The 25186-nt window shown below is 43.2% G+C and overlaps 1 protein-coding gene across 3 annotated transcripts in view; it reads right to left on the bottom strand.

Annotated features, from left to right (window-relative positions):
• Positions 1-25186, bottom strand: part of srgap3 (SLIT-ROBO Rho GTPase activating protein 3) — an 88720-nt gene that overhangs the window by 42753 nt on the left and 20781 nt on the right. For all 3 annotated transcript variants that reach the window (XM_070549241.1, XM_015959825.3, XM_070549242.1), the window contains exons 2-3: positions 14667-14862; positions 6050-6212 (exon numbers count right to left, since the gene is read on the bottom strand). In XM_070549241.1, coding sequence (XP_070405342.1) covers positions 6050-6212; positions 14667-14862 — 359 coding nt within the window. The remainder of the gene's footprint in view (positions 1-6049; positions 6213-14666; positions 14863-25186) is intronic.

The following is a 25186-nucleotide window of genomic DNA, read 5'->3' as shown; positions in this document are numbered from 1 at the left end:
GTCCTTCAGGAGTGCTGCAGGAGGACACACAGGGATTTATGGGGGTTGGATGAGGAAAACGAAATAAAGAAAGTAAATCTGTGTTTTGTGATCAGTTTAATTTGACATGAACACGACAAACACGCTTTCTTGACAATCTTTGTGAGTAAAAATACGTGTAGAAACAAAAACGAACAGCGTGTGTTATTAGGGAAATAGCGGGTGAGCGGTGTCGATGCAGGATTGCGCATGTGCCGTGAGCGGTTCTGATACTTTTTGGGTCACAGCTGCTCGCAGCGCCGCTTCAACAGTGCGATACCCTCACGAGGGACGAGCAAAATATCAAACACGCCAGAAGTTTGTGCGAGCTCACGAATGCTGATCAGTAGCTGGTCACGTGGTGTTAATCACCTCTCGTAACACCCTGTACACTACACGACGCTCAGCGCAAAACTCGCCCCGATCTCGTGGATTCGCGCACGAGTGGAAAATCGGCTCAAAAAAGTGAAAAAAGTCACACAGTGTACGCCCGGCTTAACCTTAACCCAGTTTCTCGTTCTAAACTTCCTGTAAGAGATTAAAGGTCACAATTCAGTGAAATCTCCGTTTTACCGCGCTGATGCTCTGGTGCAGCGCGTCGGCTCCCGACGCGTCTGAAACAAATGCTTGGTCACCCAGTGTCAGTTTTCGACGCTTCAGGCGTGAGAATGTGTCATCTCGCTGTGCGTTCGTATTTTTAACACCTTAATCTAACAGCTGAAATGTCTCCTCAGCCTTCATTAGTGTCTACAGGAGTGATTAATCACTAAATCAAACAAATCAGCTGTGTTCACGATCTAAAACATGCAGGAAACGGGTCTCTGAGCTCCTGTGATTCAGAACACTCCTGATGTTGCTGTCTGCATTCTTTTTTATTTTTAACTTCATCAGATAATTTCTTTTTGTTGTTTTGAGGCTCCACCATGACAAACACGTTACAATGAATGCTAACCAGGTATAGCTCATGCGTTCTGAGGTGGACCCTAACCCTGGACTTTAGGACAGCGGTCCAGAGAGGCTGAAGATGCAAACAGCTGACACGTTTCAGCCAGAACTTCTGCCGGCTGAAACGTGTGCGCCCAAGGTAAAGAAACGTCCAATTTCTTCACTGTGTTAAATAAGAAAAAAGAAGATGATTATGAATCAACACACAGAAGTGTTATAGAGTTCACTCTGCGTTTTCCTCGTCAGCGTAAGACTCATTTACTGACTAAGGCCCTGTCCACACGTAGCCGGGGATCTGCCAAAACGTAGATATTTTTCTACGTTTTGGCCTGTCATCCACATGAAAACGGAGTTTTTCACACGAAAACGGATCTTTTTAAAACTCCGGCCAAAGTGAAGATCTGCGTTTTCTCCGTTTTGGGTGTCTGCGTGTGGACAGACAAAACCGGAGTTTTAAGGTCCGCAACGTCACTTTCCGCGACAAAAAAATGCTGACATCACGTGTGCGACCTGTGTTTACACTAGCCGACAGCATGGATGCCCTCAGAGCTGCGCTCGCTTTATCAGTTGTCCAAGCGCCTTTTGCTTGTTTGTTTTTGCAAGCGGAATTACTGCTCCTTGCGGAAGACCACAGACGAAGGACGAGGTTAAGAACGGGGGAAGTACTGCCGCCTACAGGTCTGGCACGTCCTTAACAACGTATTTATCCGGGTACGTGTGGACAGAGTTTCTTTTAAAACAAGGTGGATTGGATGCAAGTTTTTGGAGGGGCGGATATTCGTTTAAAAAAAAAAAACAGCTACGTGTGGACTAGGCCTCAGTCAGGCTTACTGTTCTCAGCCTCGTCGTGGACAAACTGTGGTGCACTTGAAAGGAAACACTGATGGGTAACCTGACCTGATATAAGTGAACAGGTGCAGGAGGAAACACCTGCCTTTCTGACAGGTGCTCCTCCACTAACAGCTGGAAATCAGGTGAACTGTAAAACTCCCAGCTGCTATTAATTACCCATTAAGTACCCCTATGGCCTTGTGGCCTGACCATTTCCCTCTGGATGCGGTGGTGCTGCTGGGCCACAGGGTATTTGCTCGTCACGAGCTGGTGCTTATCAAATATTATCTTGCAGGATAAATGGGTTTGACATAAATTACGTAAAGGTTTCCCAGAATAGTGTTTGCACTAATTGCAATGACATTTATATGCTGAAGTTAGGCAGTAATCTACTTTGGTCTTGCCACTGCTCAAACTAGCCATTGGCTTAACAATCCAGTCTGAACAAAACTCTGTTTCATCTACAGCAGGAAAGTCTTCATTTCCTTTCCACAGACCCACACTTGAACCAATCTGAAATATCACTTTAGGTTTAGCTCAAGCAAGCATGAGGCTGAAAGCTGTGCACAGGATTCCTCCTGAAAGGGCTCCAGCAGCTGGTGAGCAGCATCTGTATGCATCAGTGGCTCTGAGGCGAGACGGACTGCATCATGCACTGCAGAGGGAGCAGGGAGGGTTCGCATCTTATGATGCAACACACCAGAAGGTTCCTATTGTTACAGGGTGATGCCTGTTTCAAAGAATCTCGATTGCTCGCCGCGCTCTTGTCAATCCATTTTTGTCTTTACAATCCTAAAATCAAGTAAAACTGAAACGGATGATGCATGATTTACAGTTACACCTGCTATAGCATGCATGCATGCACCATCAGTGGGTTTAGTTTCCCCTCTTGCTGATTTAAACACAGGACCTAAACTCTGATTAACGCTTTTTGCTGCATGATGAGATTCACATCCGGGGCTATATTGTCATACACCTGCACAAGACAGGTGGAGCAGTCTTCCCAACATTTTTCTGTTTTTTTTTTTTTGTTTTTTTTGTCCAATGATCAATTAAAGCTCATGCATTTCATGTAAATATCTCTGAATTTAACCAAAGCTTCACAGCTCTAATTAATTATTCATAGCCTTCCATATGTCTGCCAGCTGGGTCGAAGGCAGGACCTACACTTATACTTGTAAATAAAAAAAATGTGCACTCCCGGGGCACCCTGCTCAAGGAGGATGGAGGGTTAGTCTCCTTCCACCTCTGGAAAGAGTCACCACTAAAGCTCTGGTGGTGTCTGAGGGAGGGAGGTGGCTGCACACCTACAAGAAAGCCTGCAAGGTGGAAACAGGGCTCCGGTGTTTGGGTAAGACCTCAGTTATCCTGGCTGTGTCCCAGATGTTGCTCAGGGGATGAAGGATGGGAGGGAGGGAGGGAGGGAGGGAGAGAGAGAGAGAGAGAGAGAGAGAGAGAGAGAGAGAGAGAGAGAGAGAGAGAGAGAGAGAGAGAGAGAGAGAGAGAGAGAGAGAGAGAGAGAGAGAGAGAGAGAGAGAGAGAGAGAGAGAGAGAGAGAGAGAGAGAGAGAGAGAGAGAGAGAGAGAGAGAGAGAGAGAGAGAGAGAGAGAGAGAGAGAGAGAGAGAGAGAGAGAGAGAGAGAGAGAGAGAGAGAGAGAGAGAGAGAGAGAGAGAGAGAGAGAGAGAGAGAGAGAGAGAGAGAGAGAGAGAGAGAGAGAGAGAGAGAGAGAGAGAGAGAGAGAGAGAGAGAGAGAGAGAGAGAGAGAGAGAGAGAGAGAGAGAGAGCGAGCCCAGGGCTGGAGAAGGAGGGGTGGGCGTTCTACATTAAATGCTCTGTAGACCATGAGAGAGAGAGAGAGAGAGAGAGAGAGAGAGAGAGAGAGAGAGAGAGAGAGAGAGAGAGAGAGAGAGAGAGAGAGAGAGAGAGAGAGAGAGCCCAGGGCTGGAGAAGGAGGGGTGGGCGTTCTACATTAAATGCTCTGTAGACCATGCAACAGCCAGGAGAGCTTATTAACGTCAGACACGGTCTGTGTGTCACACGGTCTTTCAGTTTTTGCTCCAAAGCCAACAGTACGAGGTGTAAGCCTCACACAAGGGTGGCCATGTTTAAAAGCGATTTGTTACAATGAGGTTAAAACCTGGAAGTGTACAGTTCAATACCTGCAAATGAAATATGACAGAAACATTCTGGATGGGGTGTTAAAACATTTACTGAGAAATATCACTAATAAAATATAACTTCCCATTTTAGCAGAGCTTCCAGTAGAGATTGTCCAGAATGCATTAACCGTGCACAACAACTGTTTTTGTTTGGAGACACAAACGAGAAAACTCTTCTGCTGCTGAAGAGTGTAGTACATATAAATGTGAGCAGAACCTCTATGTTCACTACATAGCTCCCTATATTCATCACTAATGCACAACCTGTTTGTTTTTCTACAACCTGATCAAAACTTTAAAGGGCATTTAATAATAGAACATTTTAAAATCACAGCCAATTTGGACCAGGTCTTTAGCTGGAAGTTTGCAGACTACTGCCCTACTAACCGTAATGCTGCAGAGACCAGAAAAGGCCAAAAAAAAAAAAAAAAACCCTGCAAAAAGGAAAATTTGATTTTGAAATGTAGATATACTGTAGTGTAGGAAATACTGAGGTAGGAACCTTTGGATGAGATGTATTGTTCTGGGGCGACAAGAAATTAAGACGGGGTTGAGCCTTGTGTCATCCGTCCCCGAGCCAAGCTGTCTCTGAATTAACTCATTCACTGCATTTTTTTTACTGTGTGGGCGTCGGAACGAGCCCCCGCACCATGAGAACAAACATCCCAGCTCTAAAGCCGATCTTCATCTGCGTACGTCACACAGGAATGCAGAAAATCCATAGCCTGGCCTGCCAGACTCGTCCTCTGAGAGTCTGGTAACTCACAGGCAGAGAGGCACTTGAGGGGCGGGACTAGGCAGCTCAAAAATAACCAATCAGAAAAAAGACGGAAATGCCGACTGTACCGCTCAACGCTGTAGACGCTGGCAACTGGCAACGGCGCGGACATCTTTTATTTTTTTAGAAGAAAGGCTTTTAGCGCTTCTACTTGTGGTTTTAAAGACATTAAGGTCATTTAGAACAGAGGAAAGAGCCGCAGCGATCTTCGCCGCTGTCTTCGTTGTTTATGAGATGTTTATGAGAAACTACAGCATCGCTGTGTGTGACGTCCGCGACGCTGTCGTATTTTTAGCTGTAGTCAAAAACGGGGTCTGGCGACAGCGCAATAATCTATTCTTTTTTAGAATAAAGGCTTTTAGCGCTTCTACTAGTTGAGGTTTTAAAGACATTTTCAAGTCATTTAGAACTAAGGAAAGAGCCACAGCGAACTCCGCTTCAGTCAACATGTTCGACAAACTCGGCGTTATGGTGTGTGACGTATGCTACTCGGCGCTGATCGGCTCGGTTAGAATGCTCAGGGTGGGGTTGTGTCATGTGCCGGGGTGAGTGCTCCTCTCATTTTCCCATCTTTGAGTTGTGTGTTTCAGGAGAGGGAGGCTCCAGCTGCAGCTGATTTGCAATCAGCGGGTCTGGCTACAAAAAGAGGATGACTCCTCGATGCTGGATGATTACTACAGCCTGGTAGTTTCCTGCCCTCTTGCGAATTAGCTGATTAGTGTGGCACCAGGGGTCTTCAGTTTTAAACCTTTTCACAATATTCTAATATTCTGAGATGCTGAGTTTGGGATTTTCATTAGTTGACAGTTATAATCATCAAAATTAAAGAAATAAACATTTTAAATATATCAGTCTGTGTGTAATGAATGAGTCTAATATGAAAGTTTCACTTTTTGAATGGGATTACTGAAATAAATCAAATTTGTCGTGATTTTCTAATTTTATAATCAGCATTACAAACAACCTGAGGTGACGCGCTGTTGTTTGAGCCACTATGTAACTAGTGACAGAATACGTGTTTGTTGCACCTTTAATCTACAAGTTTAAGATCAAAAATATATTTGAAACCCTTAAAATGTCCCAAATGTAATGCAGTCACAGGACACGCCTTCCTGAGCCCAATAGTACTGTAATACTGTTCCAAGAGAGTTTATTAAACACAAGACTGACCGGAGTTAAGAGACCTCCTATGCTGGTTTACAATAAGGTCGTCGTTTTTATAAAACCTACAAAGTTTTAGTCTGCTCTGAGACACATTGGCTACCTTTGAGGAGAAACCAGCAGCAAAGGAAGTGCACAGATGATAGTTTCACTGACCTTCTTGAACAGGCGAATGACATCCTCACTGATCTGAGTCAAACGGACAATAACGTTGTTGGTGTAGATGTCACCGAGGGTGGCGTGGTCTCGACTCTCACGTCTCGTCTGGTTCAGCAACAGATACCAGCAGTTTACCGATGATAGCAGGTGCTGGTCCTTCCTGTAATCACCACATGGATACAGGAGCGCTGAAACCTCCATCAGGTCAAAAGGTCGCCTCAGGCATCAAGTAAGCCATTGTTTTGAATTAATTTCTATAAAAAGTCTTCTGAAGGAAACTGCACCAGTTCTGCTAAATGTTCTGCTCTTTTTCTAAAGCTGCTATTTTTTTATTAGTAGCTTCAAATGAATAAGCAGCAGATTTCCTCCAGACAAACACTGTAACTTATCTGCTGCATGGAAATTGTGGCAGGGGTGAGGAGTGAGCACCACCTCACCCCTGCCACGTGGACCTCAAAGGTAAAACCATCAATCCTGCTCAGTGGTCAACTTTCCTCGTGGGGTCACACATTAGGACAGCGGGAGGGTTAAAGGTAAGCAGCAGTGTGTCTTCATCACACATTGCTGAAATTACATCTCCGTATCTGACCCATCCTCGTGGGGAGGGGTGGTAAATATCATCAAATATTCATGTTTTTTAGGGTTTTTTTATCTGCCAACGGGGTAAGCGAATGTTGGTTGGCTGGAATTCTAGTGAATTAATCTAACATTCTATTCTGGTCGACTAAAAATAAGACTAAATGTCTAAAAACAAGACAGTTTCAATCATGCTAATTTCATTTAAAACCATATGTACCTTTTAAACCAAAACACCAGGGCGCATTCGTGTAGATTAAGACAGACATCTGCTTCAAACCTTTCCTGAACATTATTTAGGTTTAAAGGTTGGGGGTGGGGAATCGGAGTGGAGGAATTGGGTTTCACATGTGAAGAACAGGAAAGGATGAGCAGCAGCAGCATGAAAGACATCCTCTTCAGAGAGCCTCCATAATCACATCTAATGAAGCTGACATGCAGCTACACCAGAGAGCTTTCATTACTATTCCGCACAGAACACGCTTTAATCAGACAAAAGCAGCCTCTTCAGAGCGGAATCGATGCCACTTCTCATCTCTGTGCTTTACGTTTAGGAAAGAAAACTCACAATTATTATGTATTTATCAGAAATCCCAAAGCAGAGTTTAGATGTCAGACCCACCACACGCTACATGAGCACGTCCTGTAAGGACCTCTGCACTCTGCAAATTTCTATAAGTGGTCAGAGAAATGCTCCATCTCACCCCAGCCGCTCCTTCTTCAGCAGCCTAGTTTATCCTCCTCAGGTTTCTCTTCAGGCCCCGCACACTTCCCATGAAATAAACCTCTGACCCCGCCGCTGATCGTTTGAAGCGATGGCGAACCTAAGCTCCCAACTATAAAAGAGCTGCTTTTCTTGCAGAACAATTGGTGTAAGCGGACCAGAGTTGGGCAACACTTCCATTATTAAACAGCCATTTGTCATTTTTAGATTTGCTGACAAGGACTTGTTTCACCTGAGACCCTGAAAAGCACGAAGTATGTTAAAAGATGTTCACAGGAAAATAAAATCAACACTGTAGAATAGTGCTGGAGTACTCGGTGTGGTAGGAGGTAACTCCTAATAGATCACACAAGATCTTACAAAAGATAAGCTCCCAGTCCCACCTGCTCGCCTCTTTTCTTAATATTCGAAGTTTTACCAAAATCCCCATGACTCCATTTTTCAAAGGGAGAAAGGCAGTGACATAAAAGGAGGTGTATGACATGCATACCTATAAGGAATAGGACTTTAAAGGGGACAAATTATGCAAAATTCACCTTTTACATCCTTTTGTGCTGCCGTGTGGGTCTCTACTGCATCTATAATCACTTTAAACACAAAAATAAACCTTCCATCTGTTTTCTGTCAGTGTTAGGTTTCAGGAATTATGTGCCTAAAATCAGCCGTTTAAAAAAGTCCCCATTTGTGACATCACAATCAGGAATTACTTACTGGGATGCAATATTTCCCATCTGAATGGAAAACGGTTGTGTGTGGAACTGGTGTGTGTAGCGTGTGTTGTGTTGCTGCACACCACACAACGAAAGACCACAACTGTTAAATCCAGGATTTTTTGGCAATCCAAACTATTTTAAAACCTTTCCATGTGAAGCAGTTTTAAAGGGCACCAATTTTAAAAGTTCAGGACTAAAGCCTAGGAGAGAATAAGAGACGACACAGACACTCTCATTTCACAGGAATCCGGAGCAGAGGGGTCACAGGCCTGAGAACTGGACCAGCACCATCTCTGGGAGCTGCAAGCAACGTGTACTAATTGTAGCTTTTGGGCTTACTTTATGGCACCCAGACAGAACCTTTGCTGTATCACTGATGAATATCAAACACAACGGACGCTGTAAAAGTAATTCCTCCACCTCTAATTTCCTTCCACTTCTTTATAAAAACCTGAAGATCAGTCAGTCTCCAGGCAAGTGACTGTTATCGGATGACTCTGTAACGTGAGGAAATATGGGTTTTCTATCACAAAGGTGGTGTTGGACTCAGCTGTGTCAAAGCTGGGTCGCTGAGAACTTTCACCCACAGATTAAGACCTGAACGCCAGCGAGTCTGGGAGGAAACCATAACATCTGCCACCTGCAGTCTACCAGAAGATGTGTTTACATGAGTTGTACCCAGACCAAGTCAAAACATAAAGTTTAAACTTCTTTTTCTTGATTTTAATGTTAAAGTAACCATTATCATTTTGCTCATTATAAATGTGATTAATCAAATGAATGACTATTTAGCTTTGGGGTAATTATAATGGTTTAATGAATCCATTCTTAAATAATGTTGAGAATGTTTGTTACTGACCTTCACACACACTCAAGCACAAACATTCACACACATCCACACACACCTGCTCACAGTAAACTCCAGACACATTTGATGACGCACGTTTGCTTTGAGAAGAGAAAGGTTTTTGGTAAGTTTTCAGTCTTTTGATTCAGTTCGTGTTGGACAACGAGAGAGAACAGACCTGAAAACCAAAGGGGGGGCAGAGCCTGTTGGCTCGTTCTTCCCCCCTTTCACGCTGTTTCTGCCAAGCCAGGCAGAATAGCTGAATCGCGACTTCTAACGAAGACTCATTACCGAGTCTTTTGATTTCTGAGTGAATTAACTTAAGAAAGCGCGTCGACAAAACGCTTTACCATCAACGTGTACCGAGGACAACTCTGGACCGGTTCGCAGCGCATCTTTGTCTTCTTTGCCAGCCAAGGTGCCCTGGATGAAACATCCTAAGGTGACGTCCCGGGTCCAACAGAGGGTCCGATTTTCGGTGAGGCAAAACACGACAGATAGCGTTTTGATGCATCTTTTCCACTAAACCTAAGTTTATTCAAACCATCACTTTTCACTCAGACACCTGTTTCTTCCTGAAGCAAAATCAGATGCACACACGCATTCATATCACTCTCACCATCACAACATTCTCAATCTTCATAAATTCATCAGAAGGTCTATTTGAGCCAGAACAGCATATCAACTGTTAAAGAGATTGTCCCACAAAGTTACTAATGTTGATTGTATTTCCTGTTTGTCAATTTTCAAAATCATTAGTTTAATTTGAAGAATTAAAACTTTTAAACGTCAAACTGGTTTCCTCATTGAACTGAAACACAGACACTCAGATATTATCGGCAGTTTATGGATGAAAACAACCTTTGAGTCTTCTGAACAATATAAAATTTGGTTATTGATTTATTAAAATTAATATTCCAAATTAATACGTAGCATGGTTTCTCTTTCATAAAAGAGCATAAATCCATAACGCTACAACTCCAAGTGGCAAAAATTTACAAACAGGATATCATCGGCATGCAGAAAAAGACAAACGAGGAGCTCTAAACAACCAAAGTCTTGTCGACAATTAGAGATTTTTTTTTCTTTCGCATTTATTTCAATTATGTTTTTTGGGAGGCAGATGCATTCAGTCAGTACCATCTTAAAGACTCTGAGGAACATTTTGATGATGAATCACAAACGTAGGAAAGAAAATGAAGAGACAAGGAAGGAGCGGTGGCAGCAAAACGCTGCATTAATCCTTGGACTCGAGGATAAAGCCATGTCTATGATGTACACACCCCTAAATGAGCACCAGAGCTGTAGTTATGTACTGGATGCCACCATCTAAGCCTCTGATGTGTCTGAACACGGATTTCCAGAAGGAAGTGTGTATTTATCGGAAAAGGACTTGACTCTGCGAAGGCTTTTAATCCCCTCCATGCTGCCTCCCTGACACTCATCAATAAAGACCGGAGAGGCACTTCCTGTTGGCTTTGGTGTTAAAAATTACCTTGCCTCTTTCATCAAGCGGTACTCCAACATGCTGCATTGTTGCTCTGCATGTCGTTTTTCAGAGAAAACTCCAGTGCTTCATGCTGCACAGACACACGGGTCACAGCAGCGTCAGATCTAAAATACTAGCTCATCCACTTGTCCTCAACTTCACAGCAGAGCCTCCATTCCTCTGTTCAAACAAACAAAGCCTGGAGAGGCAAAGCTCAGCCTCTTAACCTTTGACCTCCAGACCATCAGAGAGGTGACGACGCTTGGTGCTGATGATACTAATCCGTGATAATGGATTTATTTAGATTGAATTTGTATGATATAGCTCTCCTTACGTTTATAATAGTTGATTTAACAGATTAATTGTATTTCTGTTAAATGCTGTTGATGTCATCTTGTTTTATTATTTTATTTGTTCTTTATTATTTTACTGATTTTTGTATTACGCTTGTATGGAATGATTCTTTGGACGAAGTTATCAGGATTTAGATTACGATCCGTGATGGACAAACGAATGCAGCACCTCATGCTGTGTTCTCACTTCATCGTGCTGATTCTGAACCTTTCCTACCTCATCATAGAGTATTATTATTTTTCTTGTTAGATGCTTATCATTTTTGTCTCGAGTTGCTTGATTTGTACCCTACTGGTCCTTATGACTACCGAGATGATCACCTTTCCTGGTTTTACCCCTTCCCTGTCCCTTGAGTCATGATTCATAGGTAATGGTGACAAGTTATGGAAGTGGGTAGAATTTCATATTGTTTTACTTATTATTTTACTTATTTGTTCTTTGTTTTGTTGTTTTCTTTTTGTTTGGTTATCCTATTCGGATAAACAGGAAGGATTATGTTGTGGAAATTTTATATTTCATTGCTTAATCCTGTTAACAAATGTCCTGAAGCATTCTCACACTCAGACACACCCACACACTGCCACCCCCCCCCCCCCCCCCACACACACACACACACACACACACACACACACAGACAATCTCTCTCTCTCACTCCTATTTGTTTCTTATCTTTTTGTTTCAAATAAAGTCTGTGACCAGATGTTCGGGGCATTTTGCCTCGAGCATATGCCACAGTTATAACTGGTTGACTTGTTGCTTAATGTGTCTCTCCTCATCTCTTCGATCAGGAAACGGGTTATTGGTAAACATACTGATAAAATCCATAACAGCACCACTCAGCCTGAAACAGCTCTGTAAGCGTGGGTTAATTCAGCTCATCTGAGTGAATGCCATCTTTACTCCACACAAAAACAGCATGCAGTGATCAGTAAACAATGTAAGGTACCCTGTTTGCTCCACAGAAACACAGCTCAGCAGAGAAAAGGTGGTATTGCTGGACATTCTGTTCAGTTTTATGGCTTTTTGTTGGACCCTGAACCAGGAAATGGTTGCAGACAGTGAAGCAGAAGACAGAAAACTCCGGAACAACCAGTTACTCCACCCTTAGCCAATCAGAAACCACAGTTGCGACGCTGGCCCGACTCAGCCATTCCAGGTACCTCAACAAAGCAGGGACAAAAAATTGGTTAAAATAGATAAAACTTCACACTAGACAGCACTCTGCTGACCAGAAACTGCTGTAGGCAGTTTGGGCTTGCTTTTAGCGCCCCTATTGTCCGTTTAGTACACATATGTCAGAGTCAAGGCCCGCGGGCCAGATGTGGCCCGCGGAGCATTTTTATGTGGCCCGCGAGATAAATATCAAAAATATATTAAAACTAGCCCGCTGGCCGATTTTACCGCAAAGACTACAACTCCCATGATGCTTTGCGGCACCAGCTCGGAGCCGACGCGCCCCCTCCTTTGTGTTTTTTCAGCGCCGAGGCAGTCAGAGGTAGTTGGGTGTGTGCAGCTCCGCTGTCTCGGACAAACTACACTCCTCTCACTCAGCGCCGAGTTCACTCAGCTGTTTTCTGACGTTGAAGACCAGAAACGGAGATTCTAGCTGCTCAGTAATGTGTTCACGACTGAAAGAGAAAGTTTTCAAACTAACTTCCAGACAGAGCTGATATAACTCCAGCGAACAGCGACACGCTCAAACCAGCATGACTCTGTGGTTGTGTTTCCTCCCCGACACACAACAACGTGGTCAAGCTGCTCAGACATGTTCAGCAGCACAAACCTATGTGAGCACCTGTTGTCATCTAATGTTGTCATTATTATGATGAAGATGAACAAAACAACAGGAGTCTCCTCCTCAGCTCAGATCAACCCCATGATGCAGGTATCTGGCTGGAACAGGTGAGCATCACAGTAAACCAGTGGAGCAAACTGAGCTTTAAATATGTTGGTTTTCTGCTCTTTTTCTGCTCCAAAACATGAAAGTTAACAGGTGAGATGTTGCATTTTCATTTAAGATAAAATTATATTTTTATTTTGTTGTTGGCCCGTGAGAAAAGATTTAACCTACAGTAAACAGGAAGTGGAAAGGTTGCAGATAGATGAATAGAATAGAAAATCCCTTTATTGTTCCTCAGTGGGGAAAGCTAGACGTCACAGCAGCGATGACACTTATTACAGGAGAAAAAAGGAGAATAAAAAATAAGAAAAATGAATAAACAAGAAAACATAAATCCTGAATAGATTTTAAAAATGCTGAATATACCACAAGTAACGAATACCACTGATGTGTTTTATTTGTAACTGACTTGCTCGTGTGTAATTTGGTTATTCCACATTCAGTGTTAATGCAGAAATAAGTTTGTTTCCAAATTTAAAGGTTCAAAATTGCATATATGTTGATAAAGAAAATGTGCAAATTTGCCGTCACTTTTTCAAAAAATATTAAGTTTGGCCCTCGACTCCGTCCCAGAGTTTCATTTCGGCCCCTTGTGAGTTTGAGTTTGACACCCCTGGTTTAGTAGAACCAAAAGTGAAACTCCTTTGCTCGCTGTGCGTTTGTCTTTTCAGCATCTTAATCCAACAGTTGGAATGTCTCCCCAGCCTTCCTTAGTTTCTACAGGAGTAGTTCATCAATAAATCAAACAAATCAGCTGTGTTCATGATCTAAAACATGCAGGAAACAGGCTACAGTGCCAGGTATGCAGGTAAGTCCAACAGGGACCGGACCGGCACTCTGAAGTTGCTAGTGCCATATTCTGACCAAAGAAGGTGGTTTAAATGGATAATTCAAAGTAAATGATTTAAAGATGCGAAAACGTTGCACAAAACGTTGGACAAACTCTGTGATGGGTGGGTCCTTGTAGATTTATGAACTGTAAATTAAACTGAGCAAACATTTCTGCAGTGATCTTCGTTCCTTTGGCCATTCATTTTCAAACAGTTGATTTTTCCTACTCTGAAGTTGGAATTTCTGAGTACCGAGGAGAAAGCAAAAGCATCATTAGCTGCTAGCAACGGGAGCTAAATTATAAATCAAACATTATCTTAAACAGTTTATTTACCTGCTGGAGCGAATTAAGACGATGATAGCTTATTTAGAACGTCAACATCAGAATCACCTCAGTCACCCATCGCATTTAGTGAAGTGAAGCCAAACTTTAGAGCGCTTTGTCTCTGCCTCCTCAGAAGTTGGAATTTTCGAGTACCAAGGAGAAAGCGAACGCAACATTAGCTCAAAGCTAAAAACTCAAGCTAACGTTATCTTCAACATTTTATTTACCTGCTGGAGCAGAGTAAGATGACGATGACTCACTTCACACGTTGTCAATGTTGTCATCGTCACCCATCACCCTTCACATTTAGTGAAGACCCAAACTTTAGAGCACGTTCTGTCTACCATGCTGCTTGCTCTGTTTGCATCTAGCCCGCAGCGACTGAAGACATAACGCTTTGTGCATGTGCTGCTGTCTATCTTGGGGAATCAGTTACTGAATGATAGTATGTAATTGGCAAAAGGAACCGAAACAAGGCATCGTTTCATATCACGTGAATCGGTCCTTGGTCGCTACTACGGAATTTGGTCTGTGCCTTAAAAAGTACCGAATGAGGTACCCATCCATAGTGGTGACCTGGCTTTGTTGCTACTGGTAATATTTTTTAGTCCCAATGTGTGGATCTTTTTACTTGGTGGTGTATTTTAGTATTGGTTGGCTCATGTTAGCATTAGCTCGTTGTTAGCGGTAGCTACAGCAGGCTGCAGTAAGCTCGTTTACGGCAGTTGTAATGCTGCTTTCAACCAGTAGGGTGAGAAATGTGTTTTCAGAAATAAGTCTATGATTTTTGTTCTACTAGGTGTGAAAAACCAATCAGCCTCAGTGAGCCTTTGGTCTGCAGGAAGAGGAACTTACTTAAACTGTTGGTGTTCTCTGGAGCTGCGGATCTTGGAGGAGAACCTCTCAGCCAGTTTCTCCAAGCTGCGGGAGTATTCCAGTTCAATTTCAGCTTTGCGTCTGAAGAACTCCTGCAGGTCCTGCAGCAGCTGGATACGAGACTCGGAATGCTGCTCCAGGCATTTGAACTGCTCCACCAGCTGATTACGGATCTCTGGTTATCAGAAGACAAAACAGAAGTGGCATTAGTTGTCAAAGAATCCCAAATTTAAATAGCGTCATTTTTTTTTCATATTTCTAAAAAGTGCAAGAAACAAAAACATGTTCTTTTCCTTAGCATATTAACTGCTTTGCTACTAGCTAAAATGTTTCACATTTCCATGTTAGTTTGATAGTTTAATACTTCTGATGAACTAACATAACTAATAAAAGCTTACGTTAGCTTTTAACACTTTTGCTTTTTCACTTAATTTCTTTTAAAACTTTGCATATGGACCTATTTTTGTGTCTTCATTAAAGTGAACTATGGTAAATGACCTGTACTTGTATAGCGCCATCTAGGGTTCTACAATCCCCCAAGATGCTTCATAACAATCATCCACACGATGAGCTACAATGTAGCCACAGCTGCCCTGGGACTCAGTGACAGAGGCGAGGCTGCTGAGCACAGACACAACACCCCACCACCCCCACCCCCACCCCCCACCCACCCACCCTCCCACCACCACCATGAGGAGCAAGCAATGTGGGTTAAGTGTCTTGCCCAAGGAAACAACAACTGCAACAGACGGGGCTCGAACCTGCAACCCTCCGGTTATGGGGCAGGTACTTAACTCCCTCTGCCATTGTCGTACTAATTTCATACTTATCCTAAATAGCTCTTTGAATAACCTCAGTTCAGAGAAACAGAGATTAGTTATGACTGTGTTGAAAAGCCAGCGTTAGTCCCGCACTGCCATGACCAAGCTGGATTATCCCTTCACAAGAGATTGGAGTTGTTTAGTGAAAGCATTTTTCCAACTTAGTGCTAGATCTGCTCAGACTAGCCGTTAGCTTGTCAGTCAAACCAGAACTGAACTAAGGGCTAGAATATACTTGCTTTTTCATCCTTGCTTGGCGCAAGCAGCAGACTGCATTAGGGCCGTGCAATCTGAGGATAGAGGATTATAATTTGGTGACAATCTACAAAAGCTCGGAGATCGTAGAACCTTCTATTTGCATTCCATCACCCGTCATCACTGTGTCTTTGTTCACATGCTCCCTGCTGCATGGCACTGCACTGCATGTAATACTGAAGGAGTCCGCCAGGAGGTGCAGTCGAGTACTCAGACCAGATAGAGAGCCAGGTTTGCGGCAAACAACCAAAACAAACATGGCGCCAATGGAAGAGATCAGTAACCGTTTCATTTTGAGATCACGGCAAAAAGACGAACAGCAGCAGAATCACAGATGGTATGATGGTCTTGCTTGTTTTGTCAACTCCAGCTACTGGTTACATGTATATTGCTGCGTTCGGGTGCGTCACGTTGATTTCAGGGGAGGTGCACAAACGACGCTTCAAATCAAAGCAAGTTACACGTGGCAGCCATTTTAAAACGCGTGTGCATCATCAAACAGCAAGTTTAGCAGCTCTAAATCAAAATTGAACTAAAAATTTGCTCCGAGAGTTTTCTACAACAGGTAAAATGTTGTTTTTCAGAAATATTTCAGACACCATTCTTTCAAGTCTGGCCTGTCCCTTTAAGGGACAAATAAAATCATTAATTCATTCATCAGCATTTTAAGTATTCAACGGCAAACAGAGTCCAAATATGTGGTTTGTTGCATGAGTCCTAAACATCTGAAGGTCGCAACACAAAGTGCCACTGGGTCAGCTGACAGCACATGACTACTGCAGACATACAGTCAGATCAAACTGATTTCATCAGGAGGAAATGCTCTCCCACACGCGGAGTGAAGAAGAGTGACATTTCTCTTTAAGAGGAACCTGACACGACCAGGCAGAGCACCGATCCCTCATGCCCGTGGGAGCCACACGCGAAACATGACTCCACTTTGTAGAGCTGTCATCAGCAGCAGAGATGCCTGGAATCATGAACAGAGAGAGGTCTATTCCTCAGAGCAAAGACAGAAAGATGTAGAAAGGAGCTATCCTAAACAGGAGGAAGGAAACCTTCAGGTCTGATGTAAACGGCTTCATTAAAACCCAAACGTTTCTTCATCAGCTCAGGCTCAAACTGTCACTCGGTGCAATCCTAGAGAAAATGCAGAAGTGGAATCAAACAGGAACAGAAGATGTCTGTGCAAGAGTCGGCCTGCTCTTTTCTGATCTGGTTTCTAATTTTCTATTATAACTGCCGTCTGCTAAAGCTCACGCTGTCCAACTAAACGAGACAGTCCTGCACTTTGTCTTTAAAAGGTATGCATGGTAACAGTCGGACACATCAGCAACATGAACTTCCTGAAGAAAGTCGCAGTGTTTCAACATCCTTCTGTTGCAACACGAGTCACTGCAAGTCATAATAACCCTTCAAAAACAAGAACAGGAGGGATTCTGGCCACGACACGCCAGTGGCAGACCAAGCTCTAACTGAACGATAAAAACCACATGTGTGTGTATGTGTGTGTGTGTGAACGTTAGTCCATGCTGCTGTAACTTGGTCAGCCAAGCCCTCGTGTGCAGCTCAGACCGCTGGAGGAGACGGTCCTGATGTGATGTGAGGTTGCGCTGGCCAGACTCGGCTCTAAACGGCGTGCTTCAGTCTGTGGCTAACCACTGACCCTGCCAGCCTCTTTATGACAAAAGAAGGGCCTCCAATCACCACCTCCACCCACGCCTTTGAAAAGCTTGAAGAAATAGGTCATGTACACCAGAAGCGTGCTCTTCTTCCTGAGAAACCCCGAGCAGGGGGGAGATTTGTCCCCCAGCTCTTATAGGAGCTCCATTCGTTGTGGTTTATACACAGAACCCCCCCCCCCCCACACACACACACACACACACACACACACACACACACAGAGGTTCTGTATGTAGAGGATTTCCTCTCTGAGGTGGAAGAACATTGTGAAAAGGTAAAATTGATGCCATATAATAACATGAGGACACTGTTCATTTTTCCCCCTGGTACGGGGAAACACGACCCAAAAGGAAACTGGTAGAGGAATTAAAAGATCTGTGTTCTAAACAAAGCTCCTAGTGATCCTTTTACACAAGTGATGGGCAAAGTCACTCCTCAGGTTCAGCTGGGATGATCTGTTCATCCTTCCACAACTCCTCTAGCACAAACCTTTAAACCTTTATTGTTTCGGATTGTTGTTGCTGGACCGTGTTGTGCTTTTCTGTTTTCCTAAATGGAAGCACAAAGAGATGTTGTGACATGATGATGACTGGATGTACGGTAGAGCAGCAGAAACAGTCTTAATCTAACAAACGAGCTGAACAGAGGATAAATTTGGCCTTTTGAACTTCACGGTCTGATTAGAAGTCTAGATTTCACACAGGCCCTCTGAACAACTGCTGAGCTTAATTACAATAATATCCTAATTAGCTGTGGTTGATGAGACAATAGTAGATCATGAAGAATATTAATGTGTTAATGATCTGTCAAAGCAAAAAACATCCTTATATCATCTCTAGGGCACCAACGCAGTATAACATAATTATAATCTGTAAACATTCTCTGTTTGTATCACAGAGATTATTACTGACAGGACTGATGAGCTAACGGCTAGTCACGGAAGGGTCATAACCAGTGGGTTTCTGCCTTTGTTAAAACTCCATTTCCAAGATATTGCATCGTGGTTCCTGTAAATGTCTTTTAATGTAATGTAAATGTCCTAAGATTTCAGTTAGAATTACACCAGGCTGCACTGGAATGCTACAGCTAACTGCTGCTAGCACAGAAAATAACTATGAAATTCTTTGTAAATAGCTACATCATGCAGAAAAGCATTGGTCAGGTTTATAACATAACATTTGCATGAACGTCTATGACTTTTTTTTTTGGTAGTCACTAAAGATGGCACCTATGCACGTTGGTCTTCTCCCTGCGTAGACAAACCACTGGTTCATCAGTTTGGTCAGAATTAAATGGATACTTTGCAACTTTTTCATATTTTTAAACCATTTTCTTGAGCCAGTATGTGCTAAAATTACCCTTTGCATGGTTAATGAAAGGCCACCCAGCCCCTATCATCCCCTGTGGCCAGAATATTACACTTGCAACTTCAGAGTTGCCAGGCTGACATGTTGAGCTGACATACCTGGTCCTGCAGTCTGTTTGCAGCACGGCCTGCATATTTTAGATCATGAACACAGCTGATTTGTTTAATTTAGTGATGAATCTCTCCTGTAGACACTAATGAAAGCTGGGGAGTGCACAGCGAGGAGACAAGTTTTGCTTTCTGTTCTACAAACGGACACTAGGTGGTGCCACAAGCAAGCCAAAACTGCCCAGTCTCCCAATAAACTCTGCACCAATTAGGATATAAACTGTTTAAAGCAAATCTCACTTTAAACTATACATTTAAACAGATGATTAGAGACAAATAGCTAAGAATCAAGAGTCTTTTCAGAGGAATTCAAACAAACATGGCAGCACTACCATGATACAGATGTAAATAAAAAGATAATCCCCATGTATGCTCAAGAATAAGCACTATAATGTCACCTCACACATTTTCACACAATGACACTTTTAGAGTATTCGGTTTAATACCTTCACCCCAATGATAAAAAGGAACTGCATGGCTAAATTTAAGGCTTCTACATGCAAAAGTAAAAGTAAAAGAGACATAATCCACCAGGATTTCATTAGTGTTTATCTTAGTATAAAATTATCCAGATTAAAGGTATCTGTGACTGAAAACTGAGTTTTAGATCATCCATTATCTTCAGCCACTCACAGATGTTTGTTCATTTTCTGCCCAGCAGCCTAATTATGACGTTTCATGACAGCCACGTCTCATTTCCACTCCGTCATCACGAGGGTCCTGCTCCTTCAGATGCCTACACCTGCTGCAGAATGTAATTAGTCAAACACATTTATGGGCGGTGAAAGCTTAGTGGACACTTTTGTCCTTAGAGGACAGGAGGAGGAAAACCTCTGGAAACAATAGTGGGATGCTGGAGATCTGTGAACCTTGAACCCCACAGCTGCGCTAAAAAGACAACACCAGGGCATTTCTGGTAAATATGGTGAACGAGTCTGTGTTTTTCACTTTAACCCCCAGAGATGAGCCTAAAGATATTTATTTTCATGGAGCATTAAAAGTGTAGGATTGGCTGTCAGGTTTGTTAGCAGACGTGTGCAGCAGCTGGCACAACAAACCACTTTGTCTTAAATCCTCACCTCGCTCTTTGAATGTTTCTATGATCGTTTGTTTTATTTCCACTAAGTGTGAGCTGCACGGTCCTCTGCATGAGAGACTTCCTCTGGCTGGGCCGCTTGGCTTCCTGTTGGCTCTCCACCAACAGAAAGGCAACAAAATGATTAACAGATGCAACACTTGGCTCAGCAGCAGCTGGCTCTGAGTTACTAAGGTCGGAGGTCCGAGCACCGCTCAGAAGATATAGGTGGGCTCTTGATTGTGACCTTTAATCTTTACTTCCTAACAAGCTGTGTGATGATAAACAATATCCCCTTGAGGACTCAATAGGGAAAACCTGTGACAAAAATGTTTTCTGATGAACGGGAAAAGTCATTTTTGAGGCAGTAAAGCTGTTGATCTTGGTCACTGTTGCCACTTTAATGCATCATCATCCCACAGACTCTTCTACAGAGTAAAAACCCACAAACAGCAGGGTTGTGTACGACCCAAACAGAAACGGTTTGAAGCCAGATGAAGGCAGATTAAAGAAAATGTGCTCTTTTCATTTTCAGTGTGAAACAGAACATAAATCCAAGAACAAAGGCCCTGTCCACACGTAGCCAGGGATCTGCCAAAACGTAGATATTTTTCTATGTTTTGGCCTGTCATCCACACGAAAACGGATCTTTTTAAAAACTCCGGCCAAAGTGAAGATCTGCGTTTTCTCCGTTTTGGGTGTCTGCGTGTGGACGGACAAAACCGGAGTTTTAAGGTCCGCAACGTCACTTTCCACGACACAAAAATGCTGACATCACGTGTGCGACCTGTGTTTACACTAGCTGACAGCATGGATGCCTCAGAGCTGCGCTCGCTTTATCAATTGTCCAAGCGCTTTTTGCTTGTTTGTTTTTGCAAGCGGAATTACTGCTCCTTGCGGAAGACCACAGACGAAGGACGAGGTTAAGAACTGGGGAAGTACTGCCACCTACAGGTCTGGCATGTCCTTAACAACGTATTTATCCGGGTACGTGAGGACAGAGTTTTGTTTTAAAACGCGGTGGTGTGGATGCAAGTTTTTGGAGGGGCGGATATTCGTTTTTTAAAAAACCCGGCTACGTGTGGACTAGGCCAAAGACTGCAGCCTCCTGAAACACGACCACAGACAAAGAAAGTTGCAGGTGGGTTGGCTGGAAACAGAAACCCGATGGGACTTGGAGATGGCAACTTTCAACTAAATAAAATCAGACAAAAGAAATTCCTTTAAATTAAATCATTGCAGCAAAGGTTGTTTCTTGACTCGACGCTTGATTGAAGATAAAGGTTGACGGATAAATTCACATGAAATCGGTAATGGTAAAGAGATCCTTTGTATTTTTTACCTCTGTCAGAATCAGACTTGCAGCTTCTTAAATCACAGATGGATCATTTCAGAATCTTTCCTTGAGTTTTTGTGAGAATCAACCAGAAAAACGGTTCAGTGCCTTCACTCAGCTCCGTGGTTTCTTTCTCTGATCATGGTGTAAAACCTCTGAGATTTCCACAAAAATAAGAGTATGTAAAAGATTTTAAATACCGTTACATGTGAAGCAACTGGCTCCACTGCGACTACCCGTTAGCTTATCAATCTTGTCCGAATAAATTCCCCAAACTGTGACAAGCTAACAATAAGCGGTTCCTTTCCACAGAAACCCACTTCTACATTCTGAATCCTCCCTTTCATAAATGATGACCCCTGAGTTAGTAAAGACCTCTAAATAATAAAAGGTTGCATCATATCTGAAGTTGATTTATAAAGGCTCAACAGTCAGAGGATCAGCAGCTTCTTGGATTAAAGCACAGATAAAAAGGTAATATTGACAACCATGGGGATCTTCTGAAGAGCATCCTGAGTACAGCAGTGCGAAGCTGGGCTGCGTTTTACAGCCGAGTGATGAGAATAAAGTTTGATCTTGCGTTTAATGGCGCCTGATGGCCGGCGTGTTCTACGTGGACAAGTGCGGCCATGTTTAGTATTTAAACAAGTGTCAGAATGGCTCGACGAGATGACGAGTCTTGATACTGTTGTTTACTATGAGTGACTCCCAGCGTAACAAGGATTAATTTTAAAGCACAAACAGCCTCAGGAGGCAATAAACACTTTTAAAAGGATGTCTTTGGCTGTTTATGTCACCATGCAGGAAGAAAATACACTCCAGATAAAAGCTACTCAGAGCCAAATTTCTCTAACTTAATCCCGACTCAGCCTCTGCAGCATTTCAGCTCTGCTGCAGAAAGAAGACGCACAGTGGAGTTCATGTTTATGTTTATTGTGTTTATTTATTTGGCAGACGCTTTTATCCAAAGTGACGTACAATTTTTAACTTGTAGGGCATGTTGTGATCTTTCAGCCCTTATCCAGACCCTAATTCACTCCCTCTGTCCCACTGAACCATTCCTCCACTCCTCTGTTCTGTTTAATCCTCCAACAATTAGCACAATTGTGGATTCCTAGGGCCATGAAACCGATGTTCGTCTCTGTCTGTCTCTCTAGCTGTTTTTACAGGACCATAGCGTTTTCAAAACGGGATTTGCCGCAGCTCCCTGGGGAGGATTTTGGCATTTATAGTAGCAAAGCTGAAGCTAGAATATACTGCCATCTGGCACCTCTCAAACCAAGACGGGAAAGTCGCTGGAATGCCATGTTGTGAACAACAGTAATTTTTACTTCTACTATGGTGTAGTGTTGGATGCATGCTGTAGAGCTCCATGCTGCCCCCTACAGTTTGGGAGAATATTGGCTCACCGCAGAGACAAGCCGCATGAACCATAAACGCTGCAAGTTGTGAAGCGCGTTCCATCCGCGAGCCGCATAACCAAGCGGAAGGTGAATGTGTCAAGCATAAACCAAGCTTAATCTGTTCGTCCGCTCGCACGGCCAAAAGCTCCATGGTCTCCGCGTCCGTCCAGCCGGCTTTCCTTCCGGCCGGCACTCGGCGCCCAGTACACGTGACTAACATGACCACCCTCTTTTGCGGGGGGGGGGGGGGGGGGGGGGGGCCTTCCACAGTCGCTCCAAAGGGATTAGCGGGGCTGACGCGCGTTTAGCTGATTGAAGAAAAGGGTTCAAGCTGGTGGATGCAGATAGGTGATGTGACATACAAGGCAGCGTGTGATGGAACGGAGTTGTAGCTGATTCAGGTTTATCACAGCGCAGGAACATCTGATCAAGTTCATTTTCCAAAAGCAGTCATTTCATCAACTTCAGTTAGAACGTAGGCAGTAGAGGCAATGATAAATGTGGGCCTGTGGAACATAAGCACAGCAAAGAAGCACTACCAGACCAGAGAAAGAGTCCTCAAGTGAAGCAGCTACAAGTGGCAGCTCGTCCACGGGGGCGCCGCCCCACCAGTCTCACAGGAAGAGGAAGAAGTAGACAGGAAACACAAAATATAAAAGAAAACATGAAAATGTAATCTATACATCATACACACCATGAGTGCGGTTTAATCTGCATTTAAGTGTAGTTTAAAAAGGTTCTCTAACACTTTTACAACGATAAAAATGTCTTGTGACATTTGTGACATTTCCTGTTCCTTTCGGCCGCAGCGATCTTCACCATAGACCTACGCTATAACTGGATCCCCCTCCAGTACAAATAGGACAGCCTTTGGTCGCAGAGGTTTGTGATCAAAGCATGTGCAGAAGACCAGAGTCTCAGATCAGGATGTTCACCATGAACTCTGAACCATTACAATCGCTTGTTGTTGGGTTTTTTTTTGGCTGGCGTTCATGTTAACCAATCACAGGAAAACACCGTAAACCAGAAAATGGTGGAATGTGTAAGCACTCTCCAGCAGGTTTAAACTACGGTGCCTGTCTGGTGACACTAAGGGGAAAAAAAATAACTTGTGGCCACGAGTTAACAACTCGTTCCCACGCATTATCTCGTGGCCATGAGTAACTTTTTTTTTTCCCTCAATGTCACCAGACGGGCACCGTATAAACCAGCCCAAAACAGTCAGGAGTCAGCTCAGTGTGACGTTGGGACATAGGATTACAAAAGCCAGCAAAGGTAAGACTGAATTAATGCTTTTGGCTTCATGAAATTAGCTTACTTTATTTAGCTGCTGAGTTACTTGAGTTTTGACGGTAGAGTAATGGAGAGGAGAGTCTGTGCTTTAATTTAAATGATTCTGTGAATAGAATTGTGTTGCACTGTTGTTGCTGTGTGTTTATCTCTATATTTAGCGTCTTTTTTTTTACTGCTTTTTCATTTAGCAGCTTATTGTTGGCAATGGATGTTGTTGAGGTAGAAAACGTGGATTCGATCATTTAGACGAGCCTCTTCCCGTTAAGTACGTGTGCAGTCTGCATATATTGGTGAATATTAAAGGCTTACTTGACAGTTTTGCTTGCTTTTAGCACCCCCTAGTATCCGTTATTAATGGTCTTTGGTCAAACCGATAGCAAAACGTAACTCCTTGCTGCGCTTTCGTCTTTTTATTACCTTAATCTAACAGCTAAAATGTCTCTCCAGCCTTCATTAGTGTCTACAGGAGTGATTCATCACTAAATTACATAAATCAGCTGTGTTCATAATCTAAAACATGCAGAAAACGTGCTGGAACCTACTGCAGCGCCAGGTATGTCAGCTGAATTTTTTTCTAAGTCCAGCAGGTGGTGGCCCGCCAGTCTGAAGTTGCAAATGCGGTATTCTGGCCACAGGGGGTGGTGAGTGACATTGTATTAACCTTGCAAAGGGTCATTTTAGCACATACTGGCTCAAGACCATGATTTACAAATATGAAAAAGTTCCACAGCATGGCTTTAAGCATGTTTTTTGGTGCTGGAAGTGCTTGTGGACCCGGTACCGGGTGAATTGGGTTTAAGTTGTGTGACGCATAAGAAAGGTAATTTGGCATCCCCTAGTGGTGATATAGTTAGCGTATCTGAAAACTGACTTGGAAAAAGCACCCCACCCAAAAAAATATATCACCAGCCATCCCAGGCAGCTACTTGGATTTGTCATTTCAAAACACAATTAGAGCAGAAATGTGTTTATTGGGCCAAGCATTTACTAAACTGTCTGCATCAGTGTGTGAATAGGGTGACGGTTTTTTTGGTCCTTGTAGTTGCTGAGACTGGTCCACTTATGATTCTATTCCTACACGACGAGAGGGATTTATGAGCCACAAATAGGTGACCTGTTTAATCATTCAAACTTTTCTGTGGTACATGTACTTCACTGA

The sequence above is a fragment of the Nothobranchius furzeri genome, chromosome 3, assembly GCF_043380555.1.
Source record: "Nothobranchius furzeri strain GRZ-AD chromosome 3, NfurGRZ-RIMD1, whole genome shotgun sequence".
NCBI classification, from domain to species: Eukaryota; Metazoa; Chordata; class Actinopteri; order Cyprinodontiformes; family Nothobranchiidae; genus Nothobranchius; species Nothobranchius furzeri.
The sequence above is the reverse complement of the archived record's forward strand: the minus strand, read 5'-3'. Positions and strand labels throughout refer to the sequence as shown.